Here is a 25778-nt window from a genome sequence, read left to right as displayed (position 1 = left end):
CTTCCTATTATTTTAGAAATGAACTAATAGTTCAACATTCTTGCTTTTAGGATTTAATTTACCTTCTAAGTCTGGGGTTTTTGAAAGAGAAATACTGTTCTGATCTACGCCCAGGGCTGTACTGTTAATGTACAGTGCCATTATACTGCTTGTTTAGATACTGGTTTGGAGGATCTAAATACTCATAGTGAGGATTATTACCCAAATCTTAATGTGCATATTCTGCTTTTTTGAGAAATATTCTATTTTTTCAGATGCTTTGTTTTCTGACATGAGGTTATGTGGCTGAGGTGTTTAATTACAATAGCACACTGAATTTAGTGCTCGATGAAAGTAATATTAGTCACCACTTGCTAGATACCAAAGGGTTTGGACAATGGGATTCAAGAGATGCCTTTGGACTAGCGTGGTGTGAAAGCTGAGCCCAAGTAACAAGGATCACAGGACAGTGTCACTGCTGAGGAACACCAGAGCCACTCATAAAAAAAAACAATCATGAAATAATCTTAGACATTGTGTGATTCTGGAACACTGGTGGAGGGGGAAGGGAATTCTGCTAAACTGGTCTTGTAAGGTGACACTTTGTTGTGTTCTGTTATATATGTGTACTGCTCATTTTATTTTTTAACAGCAAGACGTTAGTGAATTTACACACAAATTATTAGATTGGCTAGAAGATGCCTTCCAAATTAAAGCTGAAGAAGAGAGGTAAGATTTTTTTTCTAGCTCTGCATGTTGAACATTTTAGATGAGAGAAAAGCAAACCAAATGACCAAAAATCCAATTCTCTGTATGGCTGAAAAAAATTTGACTCTGTAGCTTGTTTTAGTTCAAGTGTGATTTTTTTACATACACATCAATATTTTCAGGTATTTTCCACGAGTAGTCTGTTTTATTTCACTGTCTTATTTCATGTTATCTAACTCCATGAAGTCCAGAGCATATAAAGAGTAAAATAGAGAGATGTTTTGTAGATAGTCAATTAGACTTTTTTTTTTATTTTCATGCCATTTTGCTTTTTGATCCTGTAGTTAAAGTACTTCAAAACCTAGCTCCTCTTTCTCATCTCAAAAGAAAATACTCATTGTTTATATTAGTGAGCATCTGGAAACTCTTTTGAATACATGATTTTTTCTATAATCTTTCAAGAAACAGTTTTTACAAGGGTTTTGTACAGTTTAAACTCTCATTATTGAATCTGGTTTGTGTAGATTGTCTTAAAATGAAATGCTTCTGAAAATTAGTTTCAGAATATACTTTTCCCTGCAAATATCTGAATCATTCTTATTGTCATTAGAGGGAAATACAAAAATAAATTAACAGTAAAATGGGCATAATTTCTATAATCAATTCAGAGGTTTTTAAACTTCTGAATTCATTCATTATGAACTCTGAATTTGAGAAAAATTAATAGTTTTATATCAAAGTTTGTAGCTTTGACTTGGATGTTTTTTGCACTAACACAGCTCCTGTTCTTTTAGGGACGGAGAGAAACCAAAGAACCCAATGGTGGAGTTGTTTTATGGACGCTTTCTAGCAGTAGGTGTACTTGAAGGTATGCATCAGAATTTACTTGGACTTCTCTGGTCATGTCTGATCTGTACTTGTCCAGGCACACAGATTAGTGATGCATTTTTAGGATTTTAGCTACTTCTGCAGAAGCAGATGTGGAGAGCACACATACATACATTTGACTGTGACAAATGGTTGGTCAGGTACGAGACTGAGGAGAAATGCAGTGAGCTGCAGGGATCCACAAAGACTGTTTTCATCACCTTCAGGAGCTGAGTGTATGTTCTCAGTGCAGCAGAAGTTGGGGTGAGATGCTGAGGGAAGATGCTGGGAAGAAATTACTGGGGCGCTGTTACCACTAACAGTGTACAGAAGGCAAGATACTGTATTTCACTGAGCTGTTCTCTTGTGCTCCCTCTGATTCATTTAATGCAATTGAAAACTTCAGTAATTGCATTTCCTTCTGCACAATTTCTCATATGGAAAACTCACCCTCCTAAAAGTACAGTTTGTTGGAAAGCAAGTCAGTGGAAACTTGCTCAAGGGCAGTGTTGGAGAGTGCTAAGGAGGAAGAGACTGTACAACAAGCTTCCTTGTATCTTATCTGTATGTAATTAGTAGATCTGCAGAATTGTACTGTTCTCTATTTCCAAAAGGCTATGAAAGTATTTTTGAGTCATTTTAATGTTGATGATTCTGCCTTCCATCCAAATGAATGACTTTAGCATTTGAATGAAGCAGGTGTAGTCTTTTAAGTGGCTTCCAGGTTATTCTGTGGCCTTGACCATGTTTCTAATGAGTTGTTGTCAGACTTCAGAACCATTCTGCAGATTTCTTGCTAATAGCATTCTTGCTTCTTTATATTTAGCTACATTCATCCCTTAGGTTCTCATTTTAACAGAGGAGATATGTAAAAATCAAACAAATGAAAAGAAACTAGGAGATGCAAGACTTATTATTGACTTTAGGTTGAAATAAATTGAATTTCTAGGTTGAAATCGCTTATCCCCCATATTTCTCCTCATCTTTACACTTACATCTTTATACAGTGTTACCAAATTATAATCTTGTTTTCAGGACAGAAATGAATGTTCTCTTTTGTGGCTTATTTTTGCAAAATGTCCTTATACAAAGGGCTCTTTCATACCAGCAATTCCACTGACTTTGCTGATACAATATATATTTGTATTATGAAGCCTCTATTTGCAGGGGAGGATTTGGAGGACTTTGATTTATATGTGTCAAACTTCCCATACATCTGTAGTGCCAAGTAATTTTGAGTTTTGCTTATTACCAAAAGATGCTAAAACAAAATAAAAATAAAAATAGGCTGAAGGGGAAAATACAGTAATTTTCAATATTGCTTGAGCAACAATTTGAATAAATTGTCTTTTGATATATAAGAACAATGTGGGTATTGTTCAGTAGACTAGATCAATTGACCTAGGATCAATAGGGTTTTTTTCATGGTAAATTTTTGTTCTAAAACATTAACTGTTTAATTTTTCATGTGAAGGTAAAAAATTTGAAAACACAGAAATGTTTGGCCAGTATCCACTTCAGGTTAATGGCTTTAAAGATCTGCATGAGTGCCTAGAAGCTGCAATGATTGAAGGGGAAATTGAATCTCTCCATTCAGAAAACTCTGCAAAGTCTGGTCAGGAGGTGAGTTAAGTGCTCCTGTGGACTTCTCTTGGGATGTTGTTGTAGTGCCCTTTATCTTTCTTTGGGTTTCCTGTCTGGTTTTTATGGTTCAAGGCACCTGCTGTATAAATGGGAATCCCCATTGCCTGTAAAGGCTGAGCTACTTTCTCTTTACACAGCTGCTCTTGTTTCATCACAGTTATTTTAAAGGTGTGAAATCTTAGCAAGTTTTTTCCTACTTAAAAAGTTCAGGTGTAATTTCTTCCTTGATGTCAGTCTTTTGCAGTAATGAAATTTTGCTTCCTTTAATATCAAAGTACACACGGGGTTTAATTGTGAAGCCTAGTGACGCACACTGAAATCATCCTCTGGTCTGAAGTTCTGGTACCAATTCTTGTTTTACAACAAATGTTCTATGGCATCTCTTCTACAACGAGCATAACTCCTGAAATGTAATTTGAAGAAAACAAAACCTCATAAATTTCTTGGTACAATCCCAAGTTTAGATTCTCCATGCAAGGTGAAACCTTGTATGTACCTACTACAAGAGCACAATTGTTCATCTTACGAACTAAAGGTTGTCTTGCAGTTATAACCTGTGTGTATTCATGCATAAAAATGCCAGTTCTATTATAAATGCTTGACTAGAAATGTCAGACATGGGTTTTGTAGGCTTTTTTAACTTGTAATATTGGGAAACTGGGAAACAGCAGGATAGTGATGTATAAATCTATACTGTTGAGCTTTAAGTTCTGTAAAATTGTAAGCTTTGCTTCTTAGCATGTGGAAATAAAAGTGAAATAGTCATATGACAGATTGACAGAGGTGGAAAAACAAGAAAAGTAATGTGTTAAGTCCTACTCTAGAAAAAACATGGCTTCATTATTACTAGGACCAAGTAAATTGGTTATGTTTCCCTGAAATAATCCATAGTGATATTGCTTCTTTTAGTAGCTGTGTTTAAATGTAATGCCTGAAAGATGTTACAGTGCACTAGAAAGTTTGGAAGTACTAAAGAACTCTGAATTTCTTGTAGCTTTAACATGGTCTGTCTCAACTGAACAAAGACTTAAAGAAACTTTTCTCTGAGTTGATTGATATCAAAGCTTAAAGGGAATAATAATGTGGTACTCAAATGTGTTGAAAGATCCTCAAAGTAATGTTCTGTATTTCTTCTCTTTTTTCCCACCATTGACTCTAATGTGGTATTGATTTAACTTGACTAGTATTATTAGTAGTATTCCTATCATGATACCTAAAAGCCTCAGTTACAGAGCAGGGTGTCAGCTAGTGAAGCTAGTGTAGGAAAGAAGAAGGAGACATTCTCTGTCCTGAGGAACTTAAATCCTGCTTCAAGAGAATTTTAGCCATTAGCACAGGAAGAAAAGGCTGTTTGCTAGTTATTATATGAAAGGACTATTCAAGACATTTGGCTGGATAGGAGAACTTGAAGTGAGCCCTGAGTCAGATGCCACATCTGGGCTATGGCACTGATGACAAATGTGTCAATAGTGTCTGCAGCAATCAGAGAAACTTCAGGTGATGGTTAGACACCCAAAAATTATTAAATGGGTAGACTGTGGCTGTTATATGTGAGAATGGAGAGGAAAAAAAATCTTCAATTCTGGAACTGGAGCTGGATTTGCTTTGTAGTTGAGAAACAATGTATGTAAAAAAAGAAATGAGGACTGTGGATAGACCTCTGCTGAGTAGTCAAAGACAAATGGGGTAAGATGATGATAGTAAGATAATTAGAGACGTGAGTAGAAACTTTAAGCTGTTAGTATGGAGGAAATGTCAAACACTCACTGATCCTATTTCAGAGGGGGTCATTAGAAGCTTTGAATGTTACTAGGTGAATGAAAGGATTAGGAAGTTGAGTCTAAGAGAACTATAGCAGGAAGAGCACTTGCTAACTGTGCAAACAACCCTTTCAATATCATTGAGGAGTTAAGGGAACAAAACAGTTGGCAAGGCAGGTAGGCTCAAGCATGAGCCGACTTTTGTATGAGCAAAATGCATGAGTGGAAAAAGTATTTCTGCCTCCTCTGCTGGAGCACAGATAGCAAAGCTCTTATGCAGCATGGGCAACAAATAGTCTTTGTTTACATTGAAGGGAGAGGGTAGTAGCATTGGAAAACTTATGCTGACCCACTCTAAAACCAGTTTCTGTCATAGCTGTGTCAGTCTGCAGGTATTGTATCATTATTACTGAATTTCTGCTATTGGAAGGCATTAATTTTGGGGATTTTTGTTTCTTCATCCAGCACTGGTTCACAGAGCTTCCTCCTGTCTTAACTTTTGAGCTGTCAAGATTTGAGTTTAATCAGGCTTTGGGGAGACCAGAGAAGATACACAACAAATTAGAATTTCCTCCAATTTTGTATCTAGACAGGTATGGTATAATATTATCAACAAATTTCTAGTGTGGATATAAAATAAGTCTTGTAAGTTTGTTAAAGTTGATGATGTGTCTTATGCTCACTTGAATCATAGTAAATTTATGTTCTATTTACACAAGTTAGAGTTTTCGTGGGTTTCATCTGTTTCAGAAAATACACATAGATCACAATTTAAGACATACTGCTGCTTTGTGTCAAAAACCTGCTTCCACTTTCATTTATTGTTAGCAACTTGTGTACACAGGCAAAATACTCTGAAAAATCAGACCCTCTATTTATGGATCCCTTTGGGAAACCGGGTGACAAGTTGGATATTTTGTGGTGTTCCAGATACTCTTCAAATGTGCAGTCAGTTCTCAGCCTAAGTGCACACAGTTTCTCTGTAGAGTAGAAATACCAGGATGGCTTTCAGTTAGCTGCTGAAAGTTTTTTGTGAACCTAAATAATGAATCAGGAGTATTGCTCTATGGTTGCCACTTAAACTACTTAATTTAGAGTCTCTATAATAGTGGCTTTCTAATACATGTTTGTCATCCACGGTATCGACAGAGCTTTTGACACTGGGGAAAAAGCATCTTCTGAAAGTTGTGGAAGGGAAGGCTCATTTTCTTCTCAGTTCTGTTTTAGTGCCGAGTATGTTGTAGGTTCTAGAGGGTGTGAGTTTTTGTTAGTACTGAACTGCATGGCTGATGGAGACAGACCTCAGTTTCACTGTTGGGATACTATGGGCTGACACTACTTTCTAAATTTCATGTTTTACAGGTATATGCACAAAAACAGAGAAATAACAAGAATTAAACGAGATGAAATCAAGAGACTCAAAGAGTACCTCACCGTTTTACAACAGAGATTAGAACGGTACTATAGATAACTGTGCAAATGCAAATATTATTATGGGCTACATAGAATAACTTTGCAATCATGCACTTTGTGTATTATTATTTACCTGAGATTTCCTTGCTATATCTCTTTTCTTTTGCCATTTCTTTGGAAGCTGTGTATAAGTGTTGTAATTCTGATTCATGAAACATGCTAGGAAAGGTTTGCTTTAATTAATTGCAGTCAATCAGAAAAAAAATATATAATTTTTTTTGTTCTTTAGTTTTTTTTTTTTTTTTTGTATCTGTGAGTCATGGCATTAATACGTTTTGTGGTTAACAGATATTTAAGCTATGGTTCTGGTCCTAAACGATTCCCCTTGGTAGATGTCCTGCAGTATGCCCTGGAGTTTGCCTCCAGCAAGCCGGTGTGCACGTCCCCCGTGGATGACCTGGGTGCCAGTGCCCCTGCCAGCAGCACACTGCCACCACAGATCCCTCCCAGGTAAGGGCTGCCTCCTGCTCCCTAGGCAGAGGCCAGAGCAAACCAGCCTCTGGGAGAGAGGGAGCACGTTCAGCTGCTTTGTGCACCAGACCAATAAAACCGGGCATCTCTAGGGCGGGGAGGGTAAAGTTTCTGCTCATTTCTTTCAGCATGGCAGGCTTAAATAAACAAAAATGCTAATGACCTGGGTTTGTCTCATGCACTTAGAAAAATGTCTTCACAAGGAGATTACCATTTTCAAGCACAGCCCAATTCCATCTACAATTCTAAATAGACAGAAGATTCTGGTGAGGTCATTGATTCCCATGTGTATTGTTTAAGAATCTGAATTGGGCAGTGTGTATGTGCTGCATAGCATCAAGGTTTCTGGTGTGCAATTTATCTTTTACTTTTTGCCTGAGAGCTAAGCTCCTTTTCTGCCATGCAGTGTGCATGTCTTACCAAATTTGTCAGGAACATAAATAATCTGACTTCTTAAATGCAGAGTAGCTAAAGTACCGGAGAGATCAGTGTCCAGTAATGTTGTTTTTCTCCCTATTTAAGCTAGTAAATCAGTGTAGGGGATTGAGTGTATGTTCAATCATTTTGCAGATGATGCCCAGCAGTTAAGGACTGGGGGTGCTGGTCAGCAGTGACTGAACAGGAGCCAGCTCTGCCCAGGTGGCCAAGAAGGCCAATGGCCCCTGGCTTGGATCAGCAGTGGTGTGACAGCAGGACCAGGGCAGTGATTGTCCCCTGTGCACTGGGGACTGGTGCAGGCCACACCTCAATCCTGTGTTCAGTTTTGGGCTCCTCACTGCAAGAAAAACATTGAGGTGCTGGAGAGTGTCCAGAGAAGGGCAATGGAGCTGAGGAAGGGTCTGGAGCACAAGGCTGATGAGGAGCAGCTGAGGGAGCTGGGGAGACTCAGCCTGGAGAAAAGGAGGCTCAGGGAAGAGCTTATCACTCAATACAACTGCCTGACCTGAGGGTGTAGCCAAGTGGGAGCCAGCCTCTTCTCCCAGGTAACAAGTGACAGGACACAAGGAAACAGCCTCAGGTTGCACTAGAGGAGATTGCACTAGATTGGATACTAAGAAATATTTGTTCACAGAAGGGATTGTCAAATGTTGGAACAGACTGCCCAGGGCAGTGGTGGAGTCATCCCTGGAGGTATTTAAAAGATGTGTAGACATGGCACTGAGGGACATGGTTTAGTGGTGGACTTGGCAGTGCTGGGTTAACGGTTGGACTTCATCATCTTAGAAGTTTTCTCCAACCTAAATACTTCTATGGTAATAGAGTAAAATTTTGCATAAGTGGCCATTTAACAGTTTGTAACATAGCTTTGTATGTTGTATTTGGGCAGTAGGGTTCTGTCTTCTGGGTCAGTCAAGCTTGTTAAATTTGTCATTTAGAGAAGTGAAGTACATGAATCTAAAAAGGGTTTAAAAATATGTCCAATGCCTTACTGATATAATGCCAGCAGAAATTGTGATGATTGATAAGAGAAGACAAACTTTTAAAAATTACCATTGCTTGCATGAAATGTAATCTCAAAAGTAATAAACTGCTCAAACTCCTGTACAGGAAGTTTGTTCTGTAGAAATGTAAGTATTGTGGCTTTTTTGTCCCTCTGTATAAAGCAGCATGTTATATGGAGTGACATTTTCAGCTCTTTATCGTTCTCAGAACTTTCTAAACTCCTGAAGAATCCAAATTCTTTAGGCTGTATCATGATGCTGTACACAAAGTAAAAATTCAGTGGCATGCAAGAAAGATCTTCAGATTCCTCTTATGCAGTGTAATTATATAGAGGTGATTTTGTTGATCTGTTGAACTGCTTTGCAGTTCTTGTTAGAGTGGTTTGGAACAAATTTAGCTTGGTTGGTAGCACATTTCCAGTGTGGCATAAATATCAGAAGTCCCTTCATTATTACTGTTCAGCTAAAATAAATTGGAGGTAGGACATTAGAAAAAGTATGTCTGCTAGGCATAAGACACATGAAGGAAGTTATGAAACAGAGAATTTGTGCTTATTGGATATTATGGTCATTGGCCATAAGACAAACTACTGTGATTTCTCTCTCTGCCATTTGGCTGTAAATTTTTCAAACCACAGTTAATTACATGTATGACATGATTTGAAATTGTTCAGTAGTGTTTCAAATAAAGCAAACTTTGTTGTTGTGCTAATATGTAATACACATCAAAGTTTTCATAATTTAAATACTAATTCCATATTGCTATTGTAGTTACCTGTTCTGGATTGCACTTTAGGAACTTGTTACCTTTAAAATGCTCTTTTTCAGATGAAAAGCTTATTTTCATGGTGTAACTTTTAGTCTGTCTATGTGATGATTTAGTTTTTATATTTCATGTTTTGAATGAATGCAGCACAATAGAGCAGCAGGGGCCTTCATCATCAGATGTCCCAAGCACATCTCCTGTACAAAGATCAGTAATACACAAACCATTCACACAATCACGGATTCCCCCTGACCTGCCAATGCATCCAGCACCAAGGCACATCACAGAGGAGGAGCTGTCTGTCCTGGAGGGCTGTTTGCATCGCTGGAGGACTGAAGTAGAGAATGACACAAGAGGTAATGCTACACACTGTGGAATGCATTTGCTGTAGGAAAGGATTTGTGCAAGTAGGGGAAATCTTTCATCCAAGGAGGTTTAGCATTTGGCTTGTAGAGAGATGTACCACGTGTCAAATGCACCCGTTTGGCTTTTCATGAGATAAAGATGTAGTCGTGTGCAATTATACAGCCTTGTGGAAGAGAGGTTCTTTCTTCTTTGTCTTTCAGATTTACAAGAAAGTATATCTAGAATACATCGGACAATTGAATTGATGTACTCTGACAAAACAATGGTCCAAGTAAGTACAGTTTTGGCATGAGATAATTGAAAATAGATCCTTTTTGGCACTTAAAAAAAATTCTTAGATGCTTGAAAACAGAGCAAGTATACAATTATGTACTGTTTTGAGAAATTTCATGGCAAAGTCGTAATAGGTTTTGTAAGCCCTTTAGTTGTGAAAGACAGCATTACAGTATTTTACAGGTGACATGCTTAAATTCAGGCAGCTATGATGAAAAGCCCAAATATATTCTATCTCTGATCCCCATTTTTTACCTGAATGCAGATTCGCACAACAAAATTGTCTTGCCTTGATTTGCCCACATTACTCAGTGACCTTATGGCTTTAAGATGGTGAAACATTAGACACGGGAAAGTACTCTTTATTTGGCTGCTTAGTGCCACTGCGTATTGCAACTTCCATTCTAATACACAGAAATTCAAGGCTCCTGATTTTGATTTGTAGTTAATTCAAGTGAGTGGTTTTTTGTTTTGTTTTTTTTTGGGTTTTTTTTTAACTTTTTCTAGATTATGTATCAGTCACAACTTTGATTATTAGTTTAAGCGATCTTCTAGCAAATTCTTACTCTGTTTTTAGAATGTTCTGCTATGGAGTTGTGGCTCCTCTGCTGTTTCTTATGTTCACATGCTCATGTTTTCTCACTCTGAGAGGTTTTAAGGTAAAGGATTACTTCCTCTGTTACTTTTGTTGGTAAAAAGAAATATTTTCGTTACAAGTAAGATCTGTTCAGCTTACAGGTTTTCTTGAGGTATGTTTTCATTTTGTACATAGCTCCTAATAGTTACTAGCAGCTGAACTCTGATGTTAAGGATATCAGGCAGATTTGCCTAGATGGCTTTCTTGAAGCTTGCTACTAGCAGGCACTTTTTTCCCTTAATACTTGTGTTCTAAGAATAAGGCCATAGGTTACATGTCATCTAACAGTAAAATTAATTAATTTGGTAACTTGCATCTAATTAGTCTGTATTGGCTTAGGTGTTACAGGAAGAAATACCTCTGGATAGCAAAGGTACTAGTCAGCTGTCATTACAAAAGAAAAAAGAGATTACTTAGTAAAACACAAAGTAGGTGCTGAACCCCTTTGAAATCACAGGCTGGAAGGGAAGCTGCCCTTCTGCAGCTCACCTGGTTTGTCCCTGTGGCTGTTTTGGCACAATAGGAAGGAGGCAGGTATGCAGAGCTGTCTACTTTTCCCTGCTTCCTCTGTCTCTGGGTGATTTGATAGCTGGGTATTGCCCCATTCCCTGGGAACAGTTTCCCTCTGCAAAATACAATTGCAGGATTGAAGTCTTGAAGTCAAGTTCTATGCACATAAAACTAGACACATTTTTAAGACAAACATACAATATTTGCAGGATGCTTCCTAGTGTATTTATGAATTATTTGATAAGCTCTTTGTCTTCTCCTTTTGTCCTTTTGGATTCTAAGGAGATACAGTAGTCCATAAAACCTTTGTCAAATTGTCATATGAAATACATTCCAGAAATCTTTGTTTCATTGTCCTGAATGAATGTTTTATCAGCTGCTTATTTATTTCCTTCCTTCTGTGAACTTGTTGTTGGGAAAGAGTCACAACTGTTTTTTCTGTGGGAGTTCATCTTGGATATAGCAGCTTTGACATACCTGTTCTGTGGCTACATGTGATTGGGCTGGTGAAGCTCCATTCCTGGTTTCTGAATAGTACATGTAAACTGAGAAGTTTAATGCCACCTATGTTTGTGTTACCTTGTGCTATTAATTACTGTTGATATAATGACTTATCACAAGAGATGCCTGTTGGCACTGGACTCACCTGTCCCCTGGTCACAGACCTCTGTGGGGAACCTTCCTGAAAGCTCAGTGTGGGTGACTGACAGCTGCTTCTCTTGGCTTGGAGGAAAGGGTGGGGACCCTCAAGCTGACCCAGCTCACATGGTTTTAAGTAAAACACTTTAAATTCAATGGGGATTTTTAGTTCCTGATTTTAGGGTAAGAAAATTTTGTTTTGACAAAGTCTAAAGAGACACCTTTTATATTAAATCAGGATCTGCATACATTTTTGTGCATATACAGAGGCTTGCAGTCATGTTAAGGAGGCTTTCGTACTGGTTTAATAACAGATGTTAAAAACCCCAGAGCATTCAGATTTAAGGACTTGCCAGGATTTCTTCTGGGTATACTCCTTGTGTTTGGGAGATTTAGAGTACGGTTTAGTCTCTGGAAAGACAGGTTGTTTGATTCCAGCTGCTGTGCAGTCACTCTGCTTTACAGTTCAAGGGGAGTTGCAAAATCTCCAGCATTGCATATAGCCTGGAAGAGAATGATCAGGCTAAAAATAACTTCAAGGAGTTTCTCCAGTCAGGGTTATGTGTATATTTATGATTGTTGTAGTGCTCAAACAATATTTGCAAAAAAATACTGAATATACCTTGAGTTAAAGAGACTATTTATCTTCAGTCCAGATTGTGACACCAGCACAAGGTGGTTTTGGGGTTTTTCATCCCATCTGAGCTGTTGTCATTGAGGCACACTATGCACAGCAGAGAAGCTCAGCTTTCCCTTTTATGTTGCATGTGCTCTTCCAGCAGGTTAAAATGAGTCAATCACTAAGATGTTCTCAGAAGATGTGTAAGTAAGGAAGAACTCATTCATTCTGCTTCTCTCTCTCTCCTTCAGACTGCCAATTATTTAGGCAGAAACTAAGTTTTCCATTGTTCTTAGTTGTTGGATAACAGATGTAGCCTGGAATTCATTTTCCACTGATCCTAGAAACTGTCCTTTGCCTCAGGAGGAGGAGAGGACCTCTTCAGGTCTTCCATGCTTTATTTGTCTTTTCCTGATACAGTTAAAACACTGGAAAACAGTTGTATTCCTATTCTACTGTGGGAATTTTATTTTTGGGTAACTGAAGCAGATACTAATTTAAATCAATTCTTTTTCTGTCACACAGAAAGCACTGAGTTTATTACTTAAATTTGCATGTGCCTTTCCAGACTTTTCGACAGGTTTGCCAGGTCGGAACTGAAGCAAATCATAGACAGTCAAGGCTGACTTATTTGAGGGGTTTTTTAGGTAGATACAATGAAGGTAGGAATATTAAGGAATTAAGAAAAGAGGATGAGTGGCAGTAAAGACAGCAGAGTAGGCATATATGTCGTACACTAGTATTTTTAAGATCTCCTGTAACTGGCAGTGGTAAGTAACATAGATCCAAGTCCTTATGCTTAGTGAATTGCTAGTTTTACTTGGTTTTCCTCTGTGTTATGTTTTGATCCTGATTAACTTTATTTCAGTTACTTTTATTTCATGTAGCAATTATTGATGGCATACAGTAGGAACTAAATGCTGTCAAGGAGGGTTTGACATTTATTTCCTATTTTGTTTTTTTAAGGTTCCTTATAGGTTGCATGCTGTCCTAGTTCATGAGGGTCAAGCGAATGCAGGACACTACTGGGCATATATTTATGACCACCACCAAAACAGATGGATGAAATATAATGATATTTCTGTGACAAAGTCAACTTGGGAAGAGTTGGAGCGGGACTCTTTTGGTGGTTACAGGAATGCCAGTGCATATTGTTTAATGTATATCAATGACAAGGAGCAGTACTTGATACAAGGTAATGTAATCTACACAGATTCTGCATGATATAGAATAGCTGAATACATTGGTAAAGCAAACTTCTTTCAGATAGATTTCCAGATTTTTGAAATGTTTTTAATAGTTATTGAAAGTTTTATTCCTGCTGCAAATTATTAGATTGTTTTTGTGGGTGGAACAATTGCTGTTCAGCTTATAGATCAATAAAGATGATACCTGTGTTTCAGCATTATTAAGCTAAAAAAAACCACACTGTTTGTAAATATTTTACAGAAGGGATTGCAGAATTTTGGAGGGTTTATCTCAAGATTAGAAGAGAAGTATGGAAATAGAGAAATGAGCCTTTTGAGATTAAAATCCTCATGTAGCAGCTTTTTTCCCTATAAGCTTCAGAGCCCTGATACCCTCTACTGGAGCATGGAAACTTGAAAGCTTATGCAGTAAATTGAAATGTGAATAACTTAGTCCTACCAACTATACATAAAACCTAAGTAATACATGGGTTAGGAAAAAATTTTCAGGTCATGTAGGAGTATGCAGCTATAAGGCTTTGTTTGGAAGTGATTAAAGAGAGGACAGTGATCCCTTAGCACAAAGTTTTTGATAATGGTAGACAGAGAGCTGTCTATGAAAGGGTCCAGAGATTCAGTAGAAGGTCATGGAAAATATTCAGGTTCCTGTTTTTTCATAGGCAGAAGGCTCAAGTGCTCATTTGTTCAGTTTGTGAATGAGAACCAATATTACCCTTGACATTCCTGGGTTGCCATGTTGGTGGTGCACTTGCAGCCATAGGGTGTTTGGGCCCTGTAGGCTGCCTGTGCCATTCCAGTTAAATCTGAGGCCTGCTTACTGCAGGGCAATTACTGCTGGTGGATCCCCTGGGATGTAGGATACCCCTGCAGAGACCATTCTCAAAACAAAAGGAAGATTACTCAATTTAGCTAGTGTTCTTATCAGCTGGCTTTCTGAATTCCTGTAGGTCCACTCTCCCACTCTCCTTCCCCTTTTCTCTGGGGAAGTTTAGTTGTGTCTAGCTCTTCATGGCAGTACTACAGTCAAGCAATCGTGGGGATTTTGTGAGTATTCTCTGAATGTTCATATAGAGAGCTCAACAGATAGCAAAACCAGATAAAACTTACATAGTTTTGGGGGTTTGGTGCTATACCATACATTTCTGGTAATTCACTTGAGGATATCTGTTGAACATACTTTCTACTTTCTTTTGTCCTATTCTTTCTTTTTCTGAAACTTATATTTCATGTTACCACAGAGGAGTTCAACAAAGAAACGGGGCAGATGCTTGTTGGAATGGACACGCTGCCTTCTGATCTAAGGGATTATGTCAAGGAAGACAATAAACGTTTTGAAAAAGAACTTGAAGAGTGGGATGCAGAACTTGCTCAGAAAGCACAGCAGGAGAAATTGTTATCTCAGATACCCAGGGCACCAGCACCCTCACCTGCTCCAGGTTAGCTGCTTCTACTGTTTGGAAAGGGAGTAGGACCAAAAATCACTGGGGCTTGTATGTATATTTTACAATGTAACAAAGGAAGCAAAAGTTAATTTGTGTAATCTTGAATTACAGTTATTTACTCGGCCAAGATAACTGTACTTGGGGTGGGGGTTTTGCATTTCATTTTTTATTTAAAGAAAATAATTATTAATTGGTTCTTCTGCCTTTTCCCTCCAAGTTGTCCTGAGCTTCTTTTTTCATTTTTTTCCCCCCAAAGAAACTGAGGCTTTTTAAGATAGGTCTCACCAGTCTGTTTTGAGGATTTGTTAGTCTGTAAATTACGCATTTCTTCTATTCAAGATGATTTAGTGTGAGACTTACATTCACATTTTAAATTAGAATACCATTCAGATCTGAAGAGCAGAATAATGTACTTGGTGCAGTGCATTGAATAGATTTAATGATGAAAATAGTAGAGCCTACTTAAGAAATTACTGTGTGGAAATGAGGGTGTTAAAATTGTGGAAAATATTCTGACCAGCAACTGCAAGGCCTATGCTTGTAGGAACCCAGCTAATAAGGACCACTGGCAATCTGATTATAAACCAGAGCTGCCAGGTTTTTTGGTAACATTCACCTTTTGCTCCATTGCAATATTCTGTCCAGATGTTCCCATTGCTGTATTTGAGTCCTAAAGATTGAGCATGCATTTCTCACAACTATATGTGATTGCAAAATGAGTGTAAGAAGTGCAGTGATTTAATGGGATTGTTTGTTTTGCAAACTCTACAGAAAGTTGCTTCTTTTGTTATGTTTTGAATTCACAAACACTTTGAGATTCATGCTATTTCTTTTGTTACTAATGGGAAGTACAAAATGAATGTTTAGTCTGCCAAAATTTGGTTTCATCATGTAAGAAATATAAGACACTATTTATACAAATAAATTTATTGCTCTCAAGTGGAGGAGACTGAGATCTCCCTTCAGGCAGAAAAATACCATGTGTTTATTATTTTACAAAGTAAAAATGGATCTTGCACTCAAGTGGCTGGAGATCATTCCATATGTTGAGTCTGTATCCCACAGAAACTCAGCTAGAATCTCACCTTTGTTCTCAGTCATCCCTGGTGATTGATTGATGAATACCCCTCACTCAAGAGCCTTAATGGGTCTATAGACAGGACAGGTCTATTGTTCCTAATATGAAATCAGAGATCCATTTGTAGGGAAGTGTTTAAAATGACCTGAGATACAGACTTGTGTAAAGTTGTATTTGTGAATTGTGTGACCTACCCTGCATTTTCTGTGTGCTTACCTTATATATGAGACAGTGATCGAAATAAAACTAATCAATTTAAAATTCATGCTTATGTTAACACACAAAATTGTCTTATTTCTGTCACTAAGTTCAAGCAGGAGAACCAGAGTATTTAGAGCAGCCATCAAGAACTGATATTTCAAAGCACTTAAAAGAAGATTCTGTACAAGCAATCAATAAAGCTTTAGCTGAACAAGAAGATAGAGGTCCAGAAGCTATAATGGATACGGTGAGGACATTTTGAAGCTTGATATACTTTTTCTGCTTTTATTTTGCAAGTGAAAATGATACAAAAACTGATAAAAGGGTGTGAGTCTGGAAATTTTGAACTGACAATTGCTTTTTCTTCAGGGACTGTCCAACACTAAAGTCCATCCAGAAACTGTGTACAATGGGTGTAGTGCAAAAAACAAATCACTAAGATAGGTGTTCTTTATGGGATTAAAGTCCTTGTCAGGAGTACAGCGTATTGTTCAAATTGCAATCAGCTATTTGTGCCCACCATCTTTTAAAAATGTTAGATGGTTCCATGTATTTTTGAGGAGTAAACATTGACAGTCCATGTAAAAGACTTGAAAAATATTGCTTAGACATTCAGGGTTTTATCTGGGAAATGTAAGAATATAGTTGAGTTCCTGTGGAAGTTAATGTAGCTTTCAAAAATAAGGGGGTATTCAACGGTATTCTGTAGCTTTAATGCAGATTTACAACTTGACAAAAATAATTTTTTGTGATTCATGGGATGCCTATATTAATTTAAATTTTTTATAATAATCAGTGTTGGGTGTTTTCACTTTGTACAAAGCATACTTACAGGAATGGGACATTAACTATTTTATGGGCTATTAATGAAACTAATATTTGACATTTTCTTCTTTCAGCAAATACTTTTTTCCTTCCCTATAACTATGTAGATAAATGACAAATGTGTTTGCCACAAAACTATGTGCCATTAAAACAATATATGCATCTGTCGTGGAACTATATCCATAAATGTACAATGGCTTCCATAGGCATCCCTAGTAACCACTAAGGATATGAACAGTTTAGATCTGTGCAAAATGCTTCCTAAGATCAAGTGTGACTCCTCATTAAACAGAAGCAGTCTGGCCCCAGATACCTTACAATCCTTGAAAATTACATGGCAGCTTGTTGGCACCCTGTTGACCTGCTGTGTTTACCACCCCTCCTGTGGTGTCAGGAAGGCAGGGAAGCACGCTTCCTCTGCTAAGCTGAAATTGAAGCTAACAGGGAAACTCATCTAACTCTGGATGAGTTAGATCACTCTGGAGAAGATACTCTGCCACTAAAGGCTGCTGCATATTGGCCTTTTTTAAGTTCTCAGAACAGCTTAGTGGGAGGCTGTTTAATACATGTTACTCCAGCCGAAAAGGTGGCTGTGAAGATACCAAAACACATGATAAATTTTCTTTCAAAAGGCTGTCCTCCTTCCAAGCTTTGTGGACACCATCCCAGTGGGATGTGAAAGAATCTTATACTTTTTTCAATGGATCAAATGTTGTAGTTCAGGATAATGGTACATGGCACAGTGGTCAACCTTAGGACTTGACAGAACTGTGAGACAAAAGAAAAAAAACAAACCATGCGAACATTATTTAGAAACAAATGTACTTCTATTTCTAGTTAATCTGAAGGTACTCTGTTAACATTTAAAAGCTGTTCTCTGTATCCCCAAATTTCACTTTTACAGAATTGTGCTTCCTTCTCAGTGTATCAGCATGCTTTCAAATTGTTCTGCTTCCATATGCGTTCAGACATGCAGGCATATATTCCATTACTTCCCTTTTTGTTTGTCCATTTATAAAAGAAGGAAGGCCAACATCAGCACATGTAACAGGATTGCAGGTTACTCACCACATGTTCATTTTTTCCATTTTATGCCTTTTGTCCTTTTTTTCTGCCTTCTGATTGCACAGCCCTCCTTTGTATTTATACAGTGTTGGGTGTAAAAAGATACTGTTTTTTTGGAATCTTTGTTAAGAAGTGAGGCGATTGTTACAGTTGCAGAACAAGGAGCATAGCACTTGTGATTGCTTGGATTAGAGTCAAGATTTAAGTTCTGCAAATGTTGCAAACTACCTATTATTCAGTGATAGACCATAGGAGCCAAGATTCGTCTCCATTGTTGTTTAAAACTTAGTTTAACATACCAAGAATTTTAGTGACTAGGATAATCTTCTGATTTTCTGTTTAATTACTCTTCTAAAAAATAAACGAGTTTAATGTAATGCTCCTTTAAATGTTCTTTAAAATATCTTGATTGTTAGAGGCTTTTTTTGTATTTTTTTCTTCCAGAGCATTGGGAAATGTTAGCTTTCTGTTTGTTTCTATCCTTAAATGTGACTTCATCAGGTATTTCAGATAAGAATATCTGACTTGGCCTTCTTCAGGGCCAGACTGGATGGGTCCCTAAGCAACCTGATCTAGTGGGTGACATCTTTAGGAGTCCCTTCCCAAACTGTTCTGATATTTTATGATATATTTAGTAATTTTGGGGTGAAATGTACAAAAATACTGCTTCACAGACTCATCCTTTGCCAAGTGATTTATATTTGTAATGGATATTAGAGTTGTAATACTGGTATACTAACCTGTAAAGATAGAATTAGTGAATAAAGAACAAATGAAAAAATTCTAGTAATTATGGCTTAATTTTAAAATGTACTGCTTAAAAAGTTATATCACTTATATTCTCTAATTAGATGCAGTTTCTGAATTTCTTCAGAATTTCAGCAGTGGACATTGTACTAGATCAGCCTGTCAGTTTGCATCTCTCCATAATTTTATTGTATTTTCTGATAATTATTGTGATAATTCTTCTATTCCCCAAACACATACTGATAATGGTTTTCTTCTGCAGAGCTCTGATAATGCCCCAGCTCAAGCAGCTCCTACCCAGCGAGTGGTAGAGGTGGCGATCCCTGATGTAGGGACTTTTGTGATTGAGTCAGAGGAGGGGGGTTATGACGATGAGGTACCTCGGATTGCAGTTGTGCGCACCGCTCCTCCTCGGTGCTTCCTTGTGCTGCCTGATGAGAGTTTTTGGCATGTTTGCACACTGTGACACCTAACAGACTTCTGCAAAACTAAATGCTTAGCGATTTGTGATCTTTAACAATGTGTTAGTTTGTTGTGAAATATGGAAGGAAAGCACTACAAACTCTTAATTGGGCACGGTTTGCATGCTACCATTTACACTGGAGGTGTATCTGTCTCTTCAGCTGTGGAGGTTGAATGTTTGTATTAGGCCAGGTAGCCTTCAAAATGCTGGTGAAAGACTGCACACTGCTGCATTATCTAAAAGGTGACCAGACACTGAAGAATGTTCTTAATGTTTGTGCTTTCTTGTCATTCCAGTAAAGTCTGATCTCTTATTTGCCAGGGTTAAGCTTTTCAGGCTTTGAGGGTTAAATTAGCCATGGAAATAATCAGAAAATGATATGGCTGGTAGAACTGAATCTTGCAAATCTTAAAAATAATTCAGACTCGTGGTGGTACATGTAATTGCTACTACTTGAGGAATAATTGAGGGGCCTGTTGTTTTTCTGGGAGACATTGTTTTTTGCTGCCCAGTTTCAGCAGTAGAAAGCAACACTGCCAGTCATCAGACTGCCCTTCATCGTCACTGCTTACTCCACATTTGTTTTGGGTGGGAATAGAGTTGGTGCAGCCCATATTCTCAGGGCTCTAGACATGGGTTCTTGGGGAGCTTTAGCTTCCCTAGGCAAATGAATACCTGACTTTCAGGTCATTCTGCCCTGAAGTGTGATCTGTTATAACTGGGAGGATAGGGTAGGGAATAAAATGGTTTCATTGACATCATCAGACTGAGTTTAGCTTCTCACAGATGTGTAGCCTCCACCTTGAAAGAAATGAGGATTTAACGTCATATAATGACCTGCTTGTTTGTTTTTACTTTTGTCCCCGTGCCATTGTGTTCCTAGAGGAGAACTTTCTTGCCTATTTCCCTATTTGTTTTGTGAGTATATTCGCTTTTTAAAAATGTTTTTATGTGTGGGAGACACGCAGGGAGTTTTAAGAGCCTTCATCGTTTGTTGCTGCGCCAGCAATACCTTAGGCAGGGAGGGAGTGTTTTCCTTTGCTTACAGATTAAAAAGGAGAAAGGCTTTTCTGAGTAGCTTGGATGTATCAAATTGTGTGTAACTGATGTGAATAGCAGTGAGAGACGTCTTGTCTTTGGCTTGGTGTTTGCTAATTGTTTTGGACTTGATGGTTATGAAATTGTCTGCAGATGTTTCAGGGATTGATTGCATTTGCAGCAGTGAGTCTCTTATTTTGACCTTGAAATATGCATAAAATACAGGTGGCTTTAGTGCAGTATATCTGAAGTATGGTTGGATGATTTTTCTACTTAAACTTTTTTTTTTTTTTAATCCTTTGATGGCCATGGGTAGCACTCATTCAGTGTGCGGTTTCTGCTTGGTACTAATGCTGAACTGTGCATGTTCCTTTCCTGGGAAGTTTGGTTCATGTAACTTTTTTGACATAGATCTTTTCCTTTTTTTTTTCTTTTTTGTAAGATTCCTTTAATGTTCATACAGTAAAACTATATATACACATGCCATGATTTGATTTGCAGAATATGCTCACCAGATCTGTATTGAAATGTGCTATATCAATGTATGCATGCATTAAGTTGCTGTTTCATCTTGCATGAGACTAAAAGCATATTGAATTTAGTCATTAAAATATTAATCATTCAAAACTTTTACCTTAAATCCCTTGTGGCAGGTCATGCTGACCCCGAACATGCAAGGTATTATCATGGCTATAGGTAAAGCCAGGAATGTTTATGACAGGTGTGGGCCAGAAGCAGGGTTCTTTAAGGTACAACTAACATTTTCAACTTTTTCTCCTCTGACTTTTCTTGTAAGATATACTACTCCCTCTACCCCTTTCTGTATATAAAGTCTTTTCTAGCATTTACACATGCTTGTCTATATCAGTCCCTCATTTAGATGTTTATCTTTTGAAAAATACAGATATTTGCCCTGTTGATATCAGCAGCTCATATACCTTTCTGCATTTTAGCTTTTTAATAATAGTAGTGAGTAACCTAATAGTGACTGAAACCTAGGTGTGTGATTGCACGGTAGTGGTATATGGGTTTTTTCTGCTATTAGTAATAAAACCCATGCTTTTGCTAGACTGTGGAACATCAGGATTTTTTTACCCAGGGACTTTAGCCATTTGTTGTTTATTTCAAAGAGATGTTCTTGGTTTGTACTCCTTAAAAGATTTTTAATAAATTTAAATTGCTTGCTTTTGTATAACCGCATGGGTGTCAATGCTATTTATTTAAGCAGTGTTTTATTACTTGGAATTAGACGTTAGGCTTTTTATGGTGATTAGTCTTCACGGTGACACCAGATTTAAGAATGTGTTCATTTTCTTAAATACACAAACTTCTGAGCACCTTTAGCTCGTGGCCTTTTGAATTTTCAGGGTATTAGAAAGGGAGTTGCTTTGGCGTGATGTAAAGTGTAAAATCCTCTCAAATGTGATTTGGAGAGGAGCAAAATGTTTCTTGCTTGTCATTGAGTAGCAGTCTGTTTTCTTCTTAATTGTTATGGTGTACTTCCACTAGAAGAAATTCTAAAAACCACAAAACCCCCAAACAAGCAACAAACAAACAAAAAACCCTAACATCACCAACAAAGCTCTGCAACCCCATGGTAAGGAAATTGAAACCTCAATTGGTTTGTCTGTTTGTGTGGGTGTTTGAAGTGGATACTTAGAGCAGGGTTATAACCATAATGTGTGTGCAGGGCTGCCTCTGTTAAATGTGCCTGATCTCAGGGAAGGGAGAGGCACCTGCCACAGCCTCTGTTCAGTGAAACTGGGGTTGTTTGGGATTCAGTGTTGGTTGCTCTTTTTATTTTTTTTCCAGATTTATTAATGAAAATATGTAAGTTGTTTTTTAAGTTGAAAAAAAAAAAAAATCCTCATTTGATCAAATCACTCCTTGATTTGAACCAGAAAGTTCAATTATGCCTAATTATATTTTTTAATATGAAGGGTGTTTTGATACTTTTAAAACAGAAAATTACTTCAAAATAAAATTACATTTAATGCTTTAGAGTTATCAAAACAATACTCAGTTGAAATAGTTTTCAGTCTTTAATTTTGAAACCTTAAACATTTAGGCTTCACGGGAGCAGAATGTCTTTGAGTGAGAAAATGTTTTGACATAAAGTAGAAAACTTTCCTTACCCATTTTCTGCTGAATCGTGTTTGCAATATTTTAGAAGAGGTAAAACATGGTTCATTTTGAAGGAATATATTAGTATGAATGGATGCAGATGATGTGGGGTTGTTTTGGGAACAAAATTTTTTGTTCTGGGATGCATCAGATGAAATCTCACGTTTTCCCATAACTTACCATAAAAGCTTCTATGATGTCTTTTAATACTGTTACTGTGTTCCTTTGTGTGTTTGTTTTTGATGAAATTAGTGTTTCCAGAAAAGTGGGGGGGTTCTGTATCTTTGTTTTAATGTTACAGAGGTGAAACTCCTTTGGTGCGGGTCATTGTTACTGCCAAACTTTCACTCCCCCTCTAGACCTCAGGTTTAAGACATGACTAACATTCAGATATTTCTTGGTCAGCGATCTCTTCAAATCATTGTTCTTTAACCTTTATAGACAACTCCTTGCAGAATGTTTCCTTTAAGATCTTTATTTAATATCATCAGTGAGAAAATGAAAGCATACAATACCTTTTTCTACAGTCCCCTTTTTTGTGTAGAAACAGTGTTTTTTTCATTTTGTTAAAGATTTCTGGATCTGTAGAATACCACATTATTTAAAAATTATTATAAAAATACAGAGTTTGTGTTGCATTTTTTCCCTACTTCTAAGTAATTATATGAAAAATTAAATGTCTAATAGCAGTTTATTTTTACTTCCTCAATAATCAAGATTTAATGTTAGCCATGTTGACTTTCTAATGGTAGAACATCTGATGTAAGATAATAGAAACTCTGTGGCTTTTGGCATTTATAATGTTGTCCTAAACATCCTATTTAATGGTAATGCAAATCATGAGTATTTAAAGATTGATGCAGAACATTCTCTTAAGTTTCAAAGGTCTCCACATGCTCTGTGTTTAAACCTGTATGATTATTACCCTACATGTTTAGTCCTGAAACAAAATGTGTTACTACCAGAGGATGGGAGCCCAAATTTATGATAGTTGACTGTCAGGTATTACAGCAGAAAGGCATTTGAAATACTGAGCAGGGTTGGGGTTTTTTTGTCACTGCTTTGATGCTTTATTTTGTGCATACTGAAACTTTGCTAATGTGTTAGGAAAACATCTGAATATCCTCTCTGTTTTCAGAGGGAACTTATGGAACATGTATTGATTTCTCACCATTTTTCTAATTCGTTTTCTTGTTGTTCCTGTTCATATAGTTGCTGTGTAGTTTCAGTGAATAAAATCTATAATGAGCATATCAAATGATGTTCATTAAAACCTAATGTGCTGGCAAAGCTGGAAAAGTAAATTATTCTGGTGACCTCTAAAATGTCTCTAAAGTATTCAGGGAAGGCTGCATGCTGCCTGTAGGGCAGTGCTGTTCATATGGAATTATTATTTTCTTCAGAAATCCTATCATTTGTTTTTCATTCAAGGACATATTTCATTCCCACTTCGTATTTTCCAAATCATACATGTTCACTAAACTTTCTGTAGGGTATTTTTTATTCATGTCTTTGCATTTAACCACGTATTAGAGGTACTTTTTTACCTTATGAAACTTCAGAAAATTCCTTAAGGTCAAGCATCTGAAATCTTACACTTGTCTTGGGCTTAAAGAAACCTCTCTAAGGATTGGATAAATCTCCTCTCAGGGAGACATAGTGCAGGATTGGACCTGCTTTTCAAGGGAAGGTTTACTTGGGATTTTGCCAGGCTTAACTGGTGTGAGAAATTACCAACTTGACACTTGACAATTTATCTGTGGTTTTGTTTGTTTTCTTTTTAAAAACATAGTTTAGACTTCTTAGAAGGGTGTCTGTGGAACTGTTAAAGTTTTTTATAGGCAAAATGCTGTGGCACATAAAGTATCTTGTGTCTGTGGTGTTTGAGTTAAAAGCCAGAAGGAATAATGTCTTTTTTCTTAAATTATGTAGGCAATTAAATTGGAATACACACGTCTGCTAAAATTAGCCCAGGAAGATCCACCACCTGAATGTGATTATCGTTTGCGTCATGCAATTGTTTACTTCATCCAAAACCAGGCACCAAAGAAGATAATTGAGAGGACATTACTGGAGCAGTTTGGAGATCACAATCTCAGCTTTGATGAAAGGTAATAAGATCTGCACATCTCATTTCCTGTGTTCATGAATGTTCTCTGATGTGTGGAAACACCCCTTCATATTTGGCTGGTGTGTTTGGCTTTATCACCTAGTTAATAGCTTGCATGCTTACATTGTAAAACAGATTATAAAAATCCCTGTTAAAAGAGTAATCAAGAAGTTGAGTTTCTACTCATCTAAAATAAGTAGATATGCTCAGTGTTGTTCATAATTTTGCACATAGATTTCTGTACCTTCTTTCACTGTGTTTTCTCACTGCCTTGAAAGCCAGCAGTAGAGAGCAAAGCCTTTTCAGCTGGGTGAGTGACTGACTCGAGAGCAAGACAATGTCTCTCTTCCACTCAAAATTCTTACTTATATAAATAGGTAAATTAAAAGTTAGAAAACAGTCTGATTTCTGTGTAGGGAATAATTTTCTAAAGTTCTGCAAAGTAATTGTCAGGGAGTTTCAAACTATCTGAAATTTAAAATTAAAAGAAAGACTGAGCAGTGACACTTTAGTGAAATAAAACAAATAATCCTTTAAATAGCACAGACCTCCATCACACATACTTCAAAAGTGTGCCCTCTCCTGCTGATTATACCATACATAATAAAATGTACATTTTCCAAGGCCTTTTTCATACTGGTTTGCATAAGGCTGTAGCTCATACTGTTTGAGGCTCCTGTCTTTGTAAGGATAATACCTTCTGTGAATTCCCAGTAGTATTTAATGATTTTTTTTTTTTTTTTTGCTTTTTGTAAGATGCCGTAACATAATGAAGGTTGCTCAAGCCAAACTTGAAATGATAAAGCCAGATGAAGTAAACATGGAGGAATATGAGGTCAGTATTTCTTATGCTTTAAATTAAGTTGTAAGGTGAAATAGTTATCAATAAAGCTGAATTTTGTCTTCACAAAATTCTTCTCGTCTCAGACTAAGAAGTTAAAACTGGCTATTTATTTAAAGCCCTTATTTGTCTAAAGGTTGCTCTTGAGCTAAAGCTGTTTTTTTCACATCTGTAATTCCAGTGTTTGAGCCATTAATAAGTGCCAGGTTGGAATCTGTCCTTGCTTTGTTAACGAGTCTTGACGTCACTAACAATATTTTGTAATTTATCACCACATGAGCCACATGGCTTTTTCTAGGCAGCTGGCAAGGAAGGAGGAGAGTGGTCTGTGCCCAGCCTTGCTCATCTTGAGAGTTGCATAGCAGGCACAGTCCCATTTGTGCTTCTTCTCCAGCTATCTCTGCAGCTATTCCCATTTTCTTATGAGCAGCAGATTCTTTTCTTTGCTGAGACCATGCATAACCAGCTTATGCACTTAATTC

At 37.2% G+C, this 25778-nt stretch overlaps 1 protein-coding gene across 3 annotated transcripts in view; it reads left to right on the top strand.

The window, feature by feature from the left end:
• USP25 (ubiquitin specific peptidase 25) overlaps positions 1 to 25778 on the top strand; it is an 88412-nt gene that overhangs the window by 54654 nt on the left and 7980 nt on the right. For 2 of the 3 annotated variants that reach the window (XM_053970589.1, XM_053970590.1), the window contains 13 exons: positions 632 to 708; positions 1482 to 1555; positions 3029 to 3177; positions 5424 to 5551; positions 6321 to 6416; positions 6720 to 6881; positions 9258 to 9466; positions 9677 to 9747; positions 13121 to 13349; positions 14601 to 14798; positions 16191 to 16330; positions 24278 to 24456; positions 25212 to 25290. In XM_053970589.1, the coding sequence (XP_053826564.1) occupies positions 632 to 708; positions 1482 to 1555; positions 3029 to 3177; positions 5424 to 5551; positions 6321 to 6416; positions 6720 to 6881; positions 9258 to 9466; positions 9677 to 9747; positions 13121 to 13349; positions 14601 to 14798; positions 16191 to 16330; positions 24278 to 24456; positions 25212 to 25290 (1791 nt within the window). Of the gene's footprint in view, positions 1 to 631; positions 709 to 1481; positions 1556 to 3028; positions 3178 to 5423; positions 5552 to 6320; positions 6417 to 6719; positions 6882 to 9257; positions 9467 to 9676; positions 9748 to 13120; positions 13350 to 14600; positions 14799 to 16190; positions 16331 to 18982; positions 19097 to 20874; positions 20971 to 24277; positions 24457 to 25211; positions 25291 to 25778 lie in introns of all 3 variants that reach the window. The other variant, XM_053970592.1, reaches the window with a different exon arrangement.

The sequence above is a fragment of the Vidua macroura genome, chromosome 2, assembly GCF_024509145.1.
Source record: "Vidua macroura isolate BioBank_ID:100142 chromosome 2, ASM2450914v1, whole genome shotgun sequence".
Taxonomy (NCBI): domain Eukaryota; kingdom Metazoa; phylum Chordata; class Aves; order Passeriformes; family Viduidae; genus Vidua; species Vidua macroura.
Note: the sequence above shows the minus strand (reverse complement) of the source record. Positions and strands in the feature narration are given on the sequence as shown.